This window comes from Danio rerio, chromosome 10 (assembly GCF_052040795.2).
Source record: "Danio rerio strain M-AB ecotype USA chromosome 10, GRCz13ab, whole genome shotgun sequence".
Classification (NCBI taxonomy): domain Eukaryota; kingdom Metazoa; phylum Chordata; class Actinopteri; order Cypriniformes; family Danionidae; genus Danio; species Danio rerio.
In genome coordinates, this window is record NC_141030.1 from 39,226,387 (window position 1) to 39,242,500 (window position 16,114).

The following is a 16,114-nucleotide window of genomic DNA, read 5'->3' on the forward strand; positions in this document are numbered from 1 at the left end:
GTACCCTTGAGGTATTAATATTGACCATTTAAGTACATATTTGTACTTTGTGAAAAGGTACCACCCAGTGACAGCTCGCGTACCTTTATTTCTGAGAGTGTACTAACCAATACACAGCTAATTATTAGTTTATTAAGCTAGTAGTGTTAGTTAATGGTTTGTTAATACCATGAATTGTGACCTAAAGTGTTACCTAATGTTCTTTGAAGATATGTGGCTAAAAGTTTATCAGATTAAATTACAAATGAACATTATACTGGAAGCATGTGTATCTCTGCTAATGGCAAATGCAAAATCTGATCTAGCGAATTCATAAAAGCGGTATCATAAATTTTCCTATAGCCGTAGTTTATTTTAGAAGGTAATTCATAAGTAAAAACAAGTGATATACAGATAATATCAACCAGGTTTGTATAGCTTTGCTGGCAAACCCCTCGATCACATCAGTCTTTAGAGTCTCAAGACTGCTCTAAATATGAATCAACTCACTATAAACTAACAGGCTTACGATAGGGACCCGTTATATCCACATCTGTGTGGCAGAGCAGAAAGAGACTTGAGACTGCATGTGTATGTGTGTTATCGACAGCGAGAGCTCTAAATCAGGCTCAGCACAAGATCTCCTTATCACACAGAAGTGCAAAGAGCAGACAATTTGCTCTTTGTTTCTTGTGATGTTGTTGGTCCTCTTATGAACTCACTTCGGAAACCTCCTGAAGAGAAGAGCAGAGATGGAGACCAGAGGACCCGTCTGCCAACAATGCTGCCGTTTTAAAGCATGACAAAGCAAAGGGTGGAAAACTCATTTAGGAAAACTCACAAATAAGCAAACTGACCATACTAGCCCACCACCAGAGCACACTGACAACAATGCTAATTATTATTATTATTATTATTATTTAGCATTAGTAAATTATAATTATGCAAAAAACAGACATCAAAAACAAAAGTTCCACAGATAAATTAATTTACTCATTCATTTTCCTACGGCTTAATCCCTTATTTATCAGAGGTCTTCACAGCGGAATGAACCGCCAACTATTCCAGCAAATGTTTTACACAGCGGATGCCCTTCCAGCTGCAACCCATCACTTGTTAATATGTTCTCACATTTACACATGAACGCAACAATACACAACATCCAATTCAGTTTATCCAATAGCACATGTATTTGGACTGTGGGGGAAACCGGGGCACCCGGGGAAAACTCACGCCAACACGGGGAGAACATGCAAACTCCCCACAGATATGCCAAATGGCCCAGCCGGGACTGGAACCAGCGACCAGGTGACAGTGCTAACCACTGAGCCAACGTGCCGCTTAAGTTAAATTCAAATAAAAATGAAAAAACTAAATGGAAGACATTCACAAGACGCCAAAATACAGGTTCATAATAACTTACAATAGATAGAGCTTTTACATTTGTTAACAAAAACCTCATATAAGGGGAAGATTTTGAAAGTCTGCATTTGTGGTAAAGAATTGAACATTTAAAATAATAAAATTGACATTTTTCATCATCATTTTTTAAAATAACAAATATTTTCTGTGGCATTTAATGTTATGGGTGGCACGGTGGCTTTTTGGTAAGCACTGTCACGTCACAGCAAGAAGGTTGCTGATTCTAATCCTGACTAGACGTTCTACCTGTGATGGTTTCCTCCGGGTGCTCTGGCTTCTCCCTCAATCCAAAGACATGTGCTGTAACATAGGCTCATTCTGAAAATGTATCCCTATACATTTCTGGAGAATGTGAATTATGAAGCCAGTATGGCTGCATTTCGTCTTCAAAATGAATGCTAAGGGTGGTATGACGCCCTTTCTTTTCCTGCTTACCAGCTGACCGCTTACCTCTGTATGAACGGCTTCATCAGTTTGTCCAGTTGTCCACGATGACAGGGTTTGAGTCCGGTTGGTTGGGCTTAGTAGCAAAACAACCTTTCCAAAATGATTGCAGACTGATAATCAACAAATAAGTGAAACAAGGATTTAAAAAGAAAAAACAATTATCAATGTCTAAAAAATTTAGAAAGTTAGTTTGGTTATTTTAGGCCAGTGTTTCCCAGCTCTGTTCCTGAAGGCGCTCCAACAGTACACATTTTCAACATCGTCTTATTCAAACACACCTGAATCAAATCATCAGAACATTAGAAGAGACTCCAAAACCTCAAAAGGATGATTAAGATAAGGGAGACATCCAAAATATGTCCTTTTGGTGCTTCCAGGATCAGGGTTGGGAAACACTGAATTAGGCTACAATGAAACAACTTATGTAAAAATGAACAGCATTGTTTTGACGACGGTGGCAGTTGGGATTAAGTAATTGAGTAGATTAAACCGCTGTATGATACCCATCCATCAAGGCTGTAATATAGATTTTTTTCGGCCCACGCTTGAGTATTTTCACCTCACCACTTCACTTCTGCGTTTGCGACGATTAAGCTGTGCGCTGCTGCCCTCTGCTGACGTTATTGCGAGTTGCAACTAGAATCTTCTATCGACTTTTATACCTATTTACTTTATGTATTTAATTTGTACTTAACATGTAGTAAATTTAAATCCGTCACAACGTTCTTATTCGCTGTTAAATTTAATTGGTGACACTTTAGAACAATAGTATTTTAGTTAATGCATTTACTAACATAAACTAAATATGAATAATCTTGCAGCATTTTTATTAATTATAGTTCTACATTAATGCATCATTAAATTCCATTGTTGTGTTTGTTACCATTAGCACTGTGAGACTAACATAAAGTTATTTCATTTAAATAACATTAACTAAAGTTAACAAAGATGTATATATACCATAATTAAAGTACTAATTTTGTTCGTTCATTTATTCATTTTCTTTCAGCTTAGTACCTTTATTAATCCGGAGTCGCCACAGTGGTATGAACTATCAACTTATCCAGCACGTGTTTATGCAGCGGATGCCCTTCCAGCTGCAACCCATCTCTGGGAAACATCCACACACACTCATACACTAAGGACAATTTAGCTTACCCAATTTACCTGTACCACATGTCTTTGGACTGTGGGGGAAACCGGAGCACCCGGAGGACACCCAGGCCAACACAGGGGGAACAAGCAAGCCGAGGCTTGAATCAACAACCTTCTTGCTGTAAGGTGACAGCACTGCGCCACTGCGTCACCCTTATTTGTTGTTCATATTAGTAAATGCATTAAGTAACATTAATTAATGGAGCATTATTTTAAAGTGTTGCATTTAATTCGTCATTGTTTGCAAATTAACATTATATTGTGTAGCGTCTATGTTACTTAAAGAAAAAAAAACTTGAGACATTTTAAACAATGTGCTGCAGACCAGCATTCACAAACAAATCCAACACAGTTCAATACTGCCAAGCCGAGGATGTATATTAAGATCAAGTCAGATCAGAGTAGCAGACGTACTAGCTGACAAATTTCCACAACAACTTGAAGAGATGAGAGAAGTTAATAAAAAACATCTAATTTTATAATGACACAATTTTTGTACATAAAGTTGTGTAATGACAATTTTTTTTCAATTTTTACAGTCAATCTCATAAAGTATTATAGTGAGAAACAACAATTAAGCAAATGTTAAAGTAATTAAAATTTTTTTTTGATCAAATAAAATTTATAAAAATAGTATGAAAGGATAAAATATTTTATAATAAAGTATAAATAATGTCATTTTAAATGCGAAAAATATTTAATTACATAAAAATAAAATACATATTTTTCTAATAAAAATACCAGACTCCAAAAACAAATGTTTCATTAATTTATTGCTATATATTTTGAGTGGCCATGGCTGTACTGGAACAATAAAATTATATTTCATTGTAAAGCATGCTCAACATATATATAGTGTAACAGATTATACATTCACAGAAATTATTTTTATCAAAATTAAAGTAATAGGTCATACAAGAATACATGAACACCAAAATTGAACTCGTAAAATTGTGAAAACTAAAAACTTGTAGTGTACACATTTAGACGGACATAAGCTCTTTTTGAATAAAATGTTAAATAACATATTAAATATTCTTAAAATAATTTAATAAAATTACGTTTTTTAAATAATTAAAATCTTTAACAAGATTATTTTCAGAATAACAAATGACATAATAAAATATATGATATTATAATAAAAATCATTGCATTTAAATCTTTCATTTAATCTAATATTTCATATGTGAAAAACATTTATTACTGTCTTTTAAAACATTTTTTCTAATTTAACAACTTAATTTTAAATTCACTTTTAAAATACAATTACAAATCGCACCTAATAATAATACCCATATCATGGATTTAAAATGATAACACATTAATCACAAATTGGCAACACAGTGGCTCAGTGGTTAGCACGGTCGCCTCACAGCATGAAGGTCGCTGGTTCAAGCCGAGTTTGCATGTTCTCCCTGTGTTGGCGTGGTTTTCCCCCCACAGTCCAAAGACATGCGCTATAGGTGAATGGAGAAACTAAATTGGCCGTAGTGTATGAGTGTGAATTGAGTGTGTATGGATGTTTCCCAGTACTGGGTTGCAGCTGGAAGGGCATCCGCTGTGTGAAACATTTGCTGTATAAGTTGGTGGTTCATTCCACTGTGGCAACCCCTGATGAATAATGGGACTAAGCCGAAGGAAAGGGAATGATAATCACACATTTAATCCATTAATAATAAACAAATGCAAATAAAATAGACAATAAAATATAAGTACTGAAGTGTGGGGTGGGATACCGTATAATCATCTTTAAAATCTTGTGTTTTGATTGCATTTTTTATTTACTCAAGGTTTAGATGCTGTAAATGTACACTTGATTTGAATATGTCCTTTTCCAAGCAAGCACAGAATTTTAATAGCATCATTTAATAAAACAGAACTTGTTTCCCAGTACTGGGTTGCAGCCGGAACGGCATCTGTGGGGCGCTGTGTAAAACATATGCTGGATAAGTTGGCGGTTCATTTCGCAGTGGAGACCCCTGATTAAAGGGACTAAGCCGAAGGAAAATGAGTGAATGATGCATTGCAGAGCATTTTTTGGATACACTGTTCCTTTAAGTCTCCTTCTGTCATATATAACAAAGCAAACAAACTACAAACTGGACGGTAACTAAACATTTATCGTGTTAATACTTTAAAACAGCGCTTTAGGGCGCAAAATCGCTTAATTATCTGATAATGGACAATTAACGCGCTGCTGGTGTGAAGAAGCTCTTTGTTTTTGTGCGCGCGCGCGTCGATCGGACCAGAGCCTTGTGTCGTGACGTCACCGGCACCCTTTCCGACACTCGGATTAAAGATGGCGCCCTCTCATGCGGTAAGATGCTGTCAGCGGGGTTTATCCTGGATACCTGTGATTTTCATCAACCTGGTCGTTTGCTGGTCCTACTACGCGTACGTGGTGGAGCTCTGCATCTGTAAGTGGCGACTTTTATCGACTTGATGAAAATAAAAAGTTGCTGGTTTGTTGTTACAGCGGTTTGGGTAGGAAGTGACAGTAACTGACTGGTACCATATACTGTGTTGTGTGTATCGAAATTCAGCTCGCTTTCTTAATTTAGTTTTTTATATGTGTGTGATTTTTTTTCTTCATGTGGGCATTTTAATTAATGTATGTTTTGTGTGCACTGTGTAGTGTTTATTTAAGCGTTAAGCCCAGCTGTTAAACTGATTTGAGATGCTTTATACTTATGGAGAAGATTTGACAACCGGACTGAACGTTACTGATGTGGACGAGAGTGTTTTGTTTGTTTTTAATGACTTGTGCCTTGCTTGGGTGCGTTTAGAAAGCAAGCTGTGTCTGTCAGAAAGTTTTCTGACTTGTGGAGTGTTTTGTTTTTCATGAATCAGATGGGAATATGACCGGTCAATACACATCAGTGATTTAAAGGGATAGTTCACCGGAAAATGTTTACTGTCCGTCGTGAGGTTTAAAAATTTATTACTTTCTTATTTCTGTTAAACACAAAAGAAGATACTTTAAAGAAAGCTAAAAGCTACTGCTTGAAGAAGAAATGTGGAAGCCTGTAACCATTGACTTCCATTGTCTGGAGGTATGACATACTATGGAAGTCAATGGTTACAGGTCTTGGCGTTTGGCCTAAAATCAAAATCTTGATCATTTGAACATTTTAACTTGATTAATTAATTAACGATTATTTTGTTTATTTATTTTATGTTTTTGCTCTCATAGTTCACTGACACGTTTTGTACTGTAAATATGCTCACATATTACAAGTGAGAGATTTCTGAATGAAGGGTGCGTTGCTTGATTTTAAAATAATTGAAGTAAACACACACACATTATCTATGATTATTCATTCAACATCAACAACTATTAAAACACATAATAAAATGTAAAAAAACACATTGCCTAAAACGTGGCTCTCCACACCACCCACCTTCATCGGTTGTCGCTAGATCGGATATGGATGCGACCAGAAGTTATTTATTTATATTATTATTATGTATTATATTTAATTAATTTCCCATTTATTGTATTTTATTAACATCTACCCGCACCCCAACCCTAAACCCAACCATGACAGTAATGTAAAAACAGTGGTGGTACCAATATTATTTATGCTTTCTAATAAATTACCCAATAAATCATATTTTTCAACTCCCACCTTAACCCTAAACCCAACTGACACAGTAATGTAAAAATATTAATTATTGTTAGAAAGTGTCAGAAAAAATGCTGCTGTATTTCGCACTTCTGGCTGGCTGCGTATCGATCCAGACTTTACCACCTTCATCTCCTCTACTAAACTGACCAATCACAAAGCTTGTGCTACGTGCCATCGTGATGTGTAGTTACATTTTTTGAGAGGTGTGTGAGTATGCGAAGGCTGTGCCAAAGAGTACACATGTGTTTGGCAGAAGTATAATATCAGAATAAAACAATAAATATAAATCATGTGACTACACACATGGTAGGAAAAGTAATTGAAAAAATTGACCTGGAAGAATTAGATAGATTATAAGTTCTCAATGTCAATTTCTTACTTTTCGATTAATCGTGCAGCCCTTTGTTACAGGATTTGATATTTCTTCAAAATATCTTATTTTTTATGTTCAACTGAAGAAAGAAATTCAGATAAGTTTTAAAAGTGCATAATGTGTAAATGAAGACAGAATTTTCATTTTTGGGTGAACTGTCCAATAGTGTGAAATGCTTTTCTTAATAAATAGTTTTTTTTTTTTCTTCTTTCAAATGTCTTTATAGTTATCATATTTGCAAGTAAGCTTATTTGTAGATAATATGTCTTAAATGGGAATTCTTATGATGAGTTTTTAAAAAGTCACACTGGATAATGTTTAAAGACAGGGTGTCTGCGGAAGTCAAAGCATTAAAATATAAATTTAAGGCCCCTAAAAGTACTAAAAAGTTTTAAATTATATTTTGCATGGTATTAAATTTTATATCATTTTTGATTATGTAATGTATGGTTTGCTAAAGTTTGCCTGAATTAAATCTGCGAATATCAGGATGCTGTGTAGTTTAACCCTGCTAGATTTGACATCATGCTGTTTTGTTTACTGCAGTAAGGTAACACAGATAACTCTGCAGCTCTGTAGCCGCCAACCTGCTGAATTAGCTATATTTAATAGATTTTTATTCAGTTTATGAATAATGTTTTAGTTTTCAATTAGTTTCTTACATTAAAATTGAGTAAATATACTGTAATTTGAAATCTCGCCAGTGTTTCTGATTGAAACCTAAAGTGGTTTTAAGGTCTTCAGATGTATGGAAAGAGTCTTAAAAAAGGTCTTAAAGGTATTGAATTTCACTCTCTGATTCCTGTACATATCTTTAAAAGATAAAACATTGAGCTGTCCTGTTAAGGTGATCAGATATTTATTTCTTACATATGAAGTGTGAGACTTTAATGACTGAAAGCATCTGTTCTGTGAAGTTTTTTTTATTATTATTTTTTTATTTTCAGCTGTTGTTAACCACTTCACAGTGAACTCCACTAAACTCTCTGTAGTTCCACCCAGTTATTACTTTCCCATCTGAGTCTAAAAATACTTCATTGTGTGTTCCGGGTTCATTTATTACCCTAGTAAAGTGCTGTAAGTTCTTCCTTATTGATACCCCTGCTCTGTTTGCCATAAAAGTTTGTGGAGTGTTTCAGAAATATGATGGCCCTATAACAGGGACAGAAATTATATATCTGTGTTGTCTTTTGGATCAATCACTAAAATTTAACCAACTTATGTAATCAATTAGGGGCAGCATTGTGGCTCAGTGGGTAACACGATCACCTCACAGCAAGAAGGTCACTAGTTTGAGCCTCGGATGCGTCTGTTGGCGTGTCTGTGTGGAGTTTGTATGTTCTCCCCATGTTGGCGTGGGTTTCCTTCGGGTGCCCTGGTTTCCCCCTACATGTCCAAAGACACACGCTATAGGTGAATTGGTTGAATTAAATTGTTTCAGTACTGGGTTGCAGATGCAAGGGTATCTGCTGCCTAAAACATATGCTGTAATAGTTGATGGTTCATTCCGCTGTGGCAACCCCTGATATAAAAGGGACTAAGCCGAAGGAGAATGAATTAATGAATGTAATCAATTGGATAACTAAATTATTGACAGTAGTAACAACAGAACAAATTATTTAAAACTTTATAATTGAAATGTATAAAGGGAATTTCTTACAGGACAGGAGTCCCATATTGTGACAAAAAATGTTGTTGATTTTTAACTTGGTATTTTAATCATCATTATTAATGTCAATTAACACAGTGCATATGATGACACATTGTAATCCGGCTATACAAACAAAATATGTCAGTCCAAGACAATGGTGGGAGTTATGCAAAAACTCCTGGTACAATTACTTCAGCTAGAATCTTGAATATTAAATTTTCATATTTCACTTTAATCATGACAGCCATAACAGCTTGAACTTGATAAGATCAACTCATAGGTGCAATAAAAGAAGGAAAAAAAACACCATTTAATTTTTTTATTTTTATATTTTGTCAAAGTGGTAGTCATTTTTATTAATTAAATGCAAATAGCCCAAACACCTTTTTTTATTTGTGCTGTTGCATATTAAAAACTTAGTATATTACTTAAAAAAACAAACACATATTTGGGTTTTGATATTAGTAATATTCTCATAAAACTTTAAGTAGTAGTAAAAAATCATAGATCGATAAACTGTAAAACCTATTCATAATAATATCCCATTCGTTATTGTTAATTAACAAATATATAATTAATATATTCATTCGTTCATTAATTTTCCTTTAGGCTTATGCCAAGTTCAGACTACATGATTTTAGACTTGATTTTGATTTGCCGACAGGTTTTGAGAAATCGCTGACAAATGCCTGAAATCACAAGCAAATCGGTGCTCGTTCACGTGAGTAACAATCACACAATGTGAACGATTAAAGAAGCGATCTGAGAGAATCCCCGATGTTTGTGAGATATTTGGCATGCTGAATATTTGGAGCTGTCTGCGGCGATCGCCCATCGGCGATCGCCAAGAGCCAATGAGAGAGCAGCATTCACTAGTGTGGGTATCTGCAGGCCAGTGGGAGGTTGGGGGAGAAGTTGAAAGTGCTCATTTTCAGTTTATTTAGACCTAAGATATGGAAGAAAAATTGTGTAAATTTGACAGAAGCACCCGTGTCTGTTTGACGTGTCATGTGAGCAATACCACAACTGGGTAAAAAAAGAAAGTTGAGGAGAAATGGCTAATTCCCTTCAAACCCAGGTGAGCAAATATGTAAATTTTCTACCCCATTAAATGCTTCTTTCTCGTTATGTAGTTAATAACAAAATATATACTACATGTTTTTGATTGTGAGATTGTTAGGACGAAGTTGTCGGCGATTCTTTCTGTTGTAAAGTCATGCAATGTGAAAGCCCCTGTCGCCGATCCATCTTGCAGTGTAAACAAAGCAGCGACAAAACGCTAGCCCAGATAGTCATGCATTGTGAAAACATCTGTGACACGACTACTTTGAAAATCCTGCAGTCTGAACTCGGCATTATTTCCTTTATTAATTCGGGGTCACCACTGGGGCTGTGCGATTTGGGGAAAATATCTAATTGTGAATTATTATTATTATTATTATTATTATCATTATTTATTTTAAATTTTTTTGACAGAAATTTTTTTTTTTTATTTTTTTTTTATTTGATTCACGATTTATATTTGTAGTCAAGCTTCAGCTTAATAATCTTTATCGTAGCTTCTTACTGCTAAAATTCAGTGAGTGGAACTGAAAAGATATCAACTTATATTAGCAAACATCTCTGAAATTGTACTTTGCTAGCTACTAGATTGAATGTCACTGGAAATACTTTTACTTAAAAATTTTTTAGGTGCTTGTTTTTTTATTTCCTCATGCTGTGGCAACAATTCTGCGACAGCTATTACAAATGACCTGCTTTTGTTTGACGTCTGTGACTTTGAAACCAAGATATTCCCATATTACCAGTTTTTCTTTAATCATAAATTTGTCTATTAATGCTTATTAATGCAGATGCCATCATCCCACCTGTTTGCTCATTTGTGCGTGTTTGTTTTTTATTGCGGATGTGCTGCATAGTTCGTTTGCGCAATTCTGATCGGGCTGAACGAAAGTGTGCTCAGTCAATTGGCTAGTAAGACTGTCACACACAGACAGCAGTCATGCATTTGCTCTGGGTGGGGGAAATTAAATAATACATATATATTTCATATCGCAGCCTCTGCCGATCAGCTAATCGCAGTTTCAAATCGCAATTTGCGATTCAATTTTGATTAATCACACAGCCCTAGTCGCCACAGCGGAATGAACTGTCAACATATCCAACATATGTTTTTATGCAGTGTATGCCCTTCCAGCCGCAACCCAACACTGGGAAACACCCATACACACTCTTTCTCACACACACACTACAGGCAATTCAGCTTGTTCAATTGACCTATACAGGGTTCATACGGTCATAGAAAACCTTGAAAAGTCATGGAATTTTGACATGGTATTTTCCAAGCCTGGAAAAGTTTTGGAAAATCAGAAAAACCCACAAAGTTTTGGAAAAGTCATAGAAAACAGATATCTGTATACTTGAATATAGATTAGTTGTCTTTACTATTTTTCTGTCCAAGGTCAATCACATACTCCCACATTATTAGTGCAGTGTAAGCATGATCTATTTTATATCTATTTCTATTTTATAATCTATTTTACATAGATATAAATATAAGCTGAAACTAAATAGACATTCAACTTGTATTGTTTTTTACCACGCATATGTAGACATTGCCTGAAACATTGTCATGAAAATTTACTTGAAAGTTTTGGAAAAATCATGGAAAAGTCATGGAATTTTAGTAGTTAAAATGTGTATGAACCCTGCCTATAGCATATGTCTTTGGATTGTGGGGGAAGCTGGAGCACCTGAAGGAAACCCAAGTGGACATGGGGAAAACATTCAAACTCCACACAGAAAATGCCAACCAATCCAGTCAGGGCTCGAACCAGTGACCTTCTTGCTGTGAGGCGATTGTGCTACCCACTGCGCCATCATAGTTCTTAACTCTAAATACTTCATAAGACTCATTCACACCAACATTGATACCTGCGATGAAAACTAATTTAGTGGTGTACCATTCTTATGTATTTGTAGAAGTGTGTCTTTACCATTATTGTTACCGTCTAGTTCTCATCTTGGTGTGAAACGGTCTCAGATTTCACTGACTGTGCCAACAAGATTTGCATCTGTCAGTCACTTGTTGAGTCGTCATGACAACTGGGGTCTTCCACCCGTGATGGACACAGATGGCAGTACCAGTCGCCTGGTGCGCTGGCATTACTGCGCTTCCCTAGTGGAAGCTGGAAGACAGAGAATTAGCAGTATCTCAGCACTCAGCAGATGGCTTTGTGAAATGGGCCAGTTGTTCTTGATGGGATTGCTGATTGCCCTTTGCTTCTTTTCTCCCTGCAGACACAATCCCGAGCGTGAACGAGCAAGGTAAGAGGAACGCCAGTGAAAGCAAGCACACAATATTGCAAAAGCGGTTGACAAATCCTTCTGTTGGCTAATCTGGCCTCCTGCTGTTCTCGGTCACATGTTTTATCACACCAGAATGAACTAAAAAAAAATCCCATTTAGGTTATGAAGTAACAGTTTTTATTGCGTGTGTGTTATAAACTGAGTATGGTTTGTTGTTTGTTTCTCTTGCAGTTATTTATCTGGTAGTCTTTCATGCTTTTTTCTTCATGTTCATGTGGTCCTACTGGAAGACCATCAGTTCCAAGCCTACAAACCCCTCAAAAGAGGTACTGTCTTGGTTTGCTTTGTCTCTTTGATGTTTTTTTATTGTCTAGGTTTGCCTCAGGAGTCAGATCATGCATTGGAGATCAAACGATGACCCAACAGAATAACCAGTTTTTAGGGCCAGATTTATCCAACATTGCACATTATTTGGAAGTGCATTCCCTTTAAGTGCTAGTGGCAGTGTGGAAAGTTTTGCAGAATATCCTTAAACAATTAAAGAATCCAGATAAAGCAGCTCATTCTTATAATGAACAAATATCATATTTGTTTTCATAATGTGCAGTCACTTTAGTAAATCCTGACAGTTCTTCATGCCAAAATATGGGTAGATTGGCACTAGCTTTTAGTAAATTTGGCTCTTAATGTTTTATGTAGTCTTATTTAACTTCACAGGTTTAACTTCACACTCAAAAAAATAACTTTTGCTGTTTGTTTAAACTACTGATTTACATAAATGAGCCAAAACAGCACAATTTTTTTTTTTTTTTTTTTTTGGACAACTCAATTGTTTTATATTCAACGAATAAATTAATGCGATTCTGTCATGTTGTCAAAATACAAATTGCTTGTGTGGAATCCAACATTTTTTTAATGTGCAGTCAGTATAATTTATCACAGATATGAGATTAAATAAATAAAATATTACACTATCCACACCATAAGAAATGGTTAACCTATTGAATTAATTTACATGATTCTACATAATCAAAGTTTAAAGTTGTAATTCTTATAATTAATATTAGAGATTGTGTCTGTTTTGTTAATTTTTCTCATTTATTTATTATTATTTTTTTTTGATTACTTTGGAAATGAAATTTTATTTTATATTGTGTACATGTAGTTAAAATACTTTGACAGTGCTGCAACAAAAAATGTCATTCCAATGAAGCAACTTGAACTTGGCACCCAAGTGCCAATTACCATTGGTAGAAAAAAAGTTGAACTTTTGAACAGTTTGCCTTTTTATTTCTTCTTATTTGGTACAGTGTTGCTATTGCCAACTAAAGTATTAATTAAAAATACTTTTTGGAAATTGAAATAAAGCTAAATATATAAATAATAAACCTGAAAATGGGACTGTATGTAAGACTTCTCATGTATTAAAGGGTTTGTTTACCTTAAAATGAAAATTCTGTCATTAATTACTGATCCTTTCTCACATTGTTCCAATGCCCAGAGTTTTTTCTTCATCTTCAAAACATGATTTGAGATATTCTAGATGAAATTCAAGAGCCCTGTCATTCTCCATAGACAGCAGTGGTCCAGAGATGACCAGCCTCCAGAATCGCAGCCTCAAAAATTGTCCAAACATTTCATGTGACTTCAATAGTTCAACTGTAACCATATTAAGCTCCAAAAACACTTTTGTGAGGCAGAAAAAACTAAATACAACTTTGTTTGCCTATATCTTCTCTTCCGCATCAGGTCAGCCTGCTCATTAAGGTCAGCAGTGCAACACCAAGGCAGTGTATTGCCCTAGTAAACACTCTGACCCTTAATGAGGAAGGCTTTTTTCATTGCACAAAAGTTTTCCGGGAGCTTCATTTAGTCGAACCCCTGAGGTCACATGGAATGCTTTGGCAGTGTTTTTGGCTCCTCTTCTGAACTTAACCTTTAAAGTTCAACTTGAACTTGAACATGAGAGAGCTCCAGCATTTCATCTAAATATCTGAATTTGTGTTCTGAAGATGAACGAAGGTCTCAATAGACTTGAACGGTATGAAGGTGAGTAATTAATTACAGAAGTTTAATTTGTTTGTGCTCTAACCCTTTAAGTGCTTTTTTGTTGCCACAGTGTGAACAGCTTGTAAATGAAACTAAAAAAACAAGAGCTTGCATAACTTTCTAGGTTGTCTGTAGGAGCTTGTTTTTCAAGGGTTTATGAAGTATACATCAATGAAGATTAGAATGTTGCTGTGAAAACAGAGTGTAATATATAAAGCTCAAGTTGCTTACTGAAAAACAAAGCTACATATTTTATCAAGTAGAAAACCTAATAAAAATGTCAAAAGCAGACAAAACTACTAAAACTTTAAAATAAAAGCTGAAGAATGAATAACTAATAATATAATAGTATTTAAATAGTTCTGAAATGACAATCCATTGGTCAAGATCAGGTTTGTTTTCAATTTCTTTTTTTTCATACTGTCTGAATTTTCTCAGGTCTCATCTGGGTTGTGGTGGAACAAATATTCCACTGTCATGTGTACATTTTTAGCTATATGCTAAGTGATGTTCCTCACATCTGGAGGAGCAGCAGCAGCAGTCTTTAAACTCTGTCGGCTCTGTAGTTTTAGTACCACAGAATGTAATGACAGAGAAGAAAGGGGAAGAAAGGAAAGAATTGATGTTATTGCATTTTTAACTGCCTGTGGGATGTGAGGTGTGGTTTAGAAGTTAGCACACATGTTCAAACACACACACAGAGCTGATTTAGACTATTTTTAGTGTAGCTTATAAATTATGACAGCTAAAATAATGAGTTTGTGCAATATTAAGATTTCTTGACATTGGTTGTATACGGTATTTATTTAGATTCACATTGGTCTATTGTCACACACATCATCTCCGGCTGACATCCTGTTGTCTCTCTTAGTTCTGTCTCCCTAAGGCTGAGAAAGAGCTGTATGAGAAAGAGGAGAGACCAGAGGCCCAGCAGGACATCCTGAAGAGAGTGGCCAGAGAATTACCTATATATACATTCACAGGATCTGGGGGTACGGTCAAAAACAACACTATTAATATCTCTGTCGATTTGTTTGAAATGTTGTATAGGTAATGAATGTTTGGAGATCTCTTGTATACAGTTTAAGTCAGAAGTAATACTTTTAATAACTGATTTGTTTTATCTTTGCCATGATCACAGACTTAATAGTTTTCAAGATGCTAGTATTCATTTTAAAGTGCCATTTAAAGGCTTAACTAGGTTAGTAAGGTTAACTAGGCAGGTAAGGATAATTAGGCAAGTCGTTGTTTAAAGATGGTTTGTTCTGTAGACGGTCTGAAAATAATGTTGCTTAAGAAGGCTAATAATATTGACCTTAAATAGATTTAAACCAATTAAAAATTACTTTTATTCTAGCAGAAATAAAACAAATAAGACTTTCTCCAGAAGAACAAATATTATCAGAAATACTATGAAAAAGTCCTTGCTCTGTTAAACATCATTTGGGAAATATTTTAAAAAGTTCACAGGAGGGCTAATAATTTTGACTTCAACAATTTTTTTATGTATGTTTGCTGTGATTTAATGTAATCACAACCAAATCAAAACATTAAGTACTGTCTTTAAAAGAGTCTTAATGTCCTCAAACATTTAAACAATTAAGAATCTGTCTATTTATACTCGCTTGCCACTTTATTAGGTTTCACTTGTGCCAGGATGAACCTGCTTTTGCCTTCAGAATGTTCTTTATTTTTGAGTCATAGATTCAACAAGGTGAGGAAAACATTTTGGTCAGTTTTTTTGATATGCACTCTTAGATTGAAGCCTGGTGACTTTGGAGTCAGTTGAGTTTATTGAACTCTCTGTCATATTCATGCTAAACTAGTTTGAGATGATATGAGCTTTGTATCGTGTTATCCTGCTGGACGTAACCATTACAGTTGAAGACGACATTATTAGCCCTCTAAATATTTCTTTTTCACATTAATTCATATGAAGTTTTTCTTCTGGAGAAGACTTATTCTTAAGTTTGTCTTTAATAAAAACAGAAAATGTAAAAACTGGTATGGTCAATATTATTAGCCCCTGTAAAGTATAACTTGACTTGATGGCTACACAACAAACTATTGCTGCCCAATGGCTTGTTTTATTAAGGCTTT

At 35.1% G+C, this 16,114-nt stretch overlaps 1 protein-coding gene and 1 long non-coding RNA gene across 5 annotated transcripts in view; one reads left to right on the forward strand and one right to left on the reverse strand.

Annotated features, from left to right (window-relative positions):
* Positions 1 to 11,950, reverse strand: part of LOC141376431 (uncharacterized) — a 36,181-nt gene extending 24,231 nt beyond the window's left edge. The window contains exons 1-2 of the long non-coding RNA XR_015501364.1: positions 11,653 to 11,950; positions 1,852 to 1,958 (exon numbers count right to left, since the gene is read on the reverse strand). This is a non-coding gene — a long non-coding RNA (uncharacterized LOC141376431). The remainder of the gene's footprint in view (positions 1 to 1,851; positions 1,959 to 11,652) is intronic.
* Positions 5,269 to 16,114, forward strand: part of zdhhc20a (zDHHC palmitoyltransferase 20a) — a 33,684-nt gene continuing 22,838 nt past the window's right edge. For 3 of the 4 annotated variants that reach the window (XR_015500468.1, XM_087269584.1, XM_087269585.2), the window contains exons 1-4: positions 5,290 to 5,420; positions 11,957 to 11,983; positions 12,197 to 12,291; positions 14,886 to 15,006. Coding sequence is in view for 3 of the 4 variants with exons in the window: in XM_087269584.1 (XP_087125710.1) it covers positions 5,303 to 5,420; positions 11,957 to 11,983; positions 12,197 to 12,291; positions 14,886 to 15,006 (361 nt within the window). In the remaining variant the exon portion in view is untranslated. 4 annotated transcript variants of the gene reach the window in all.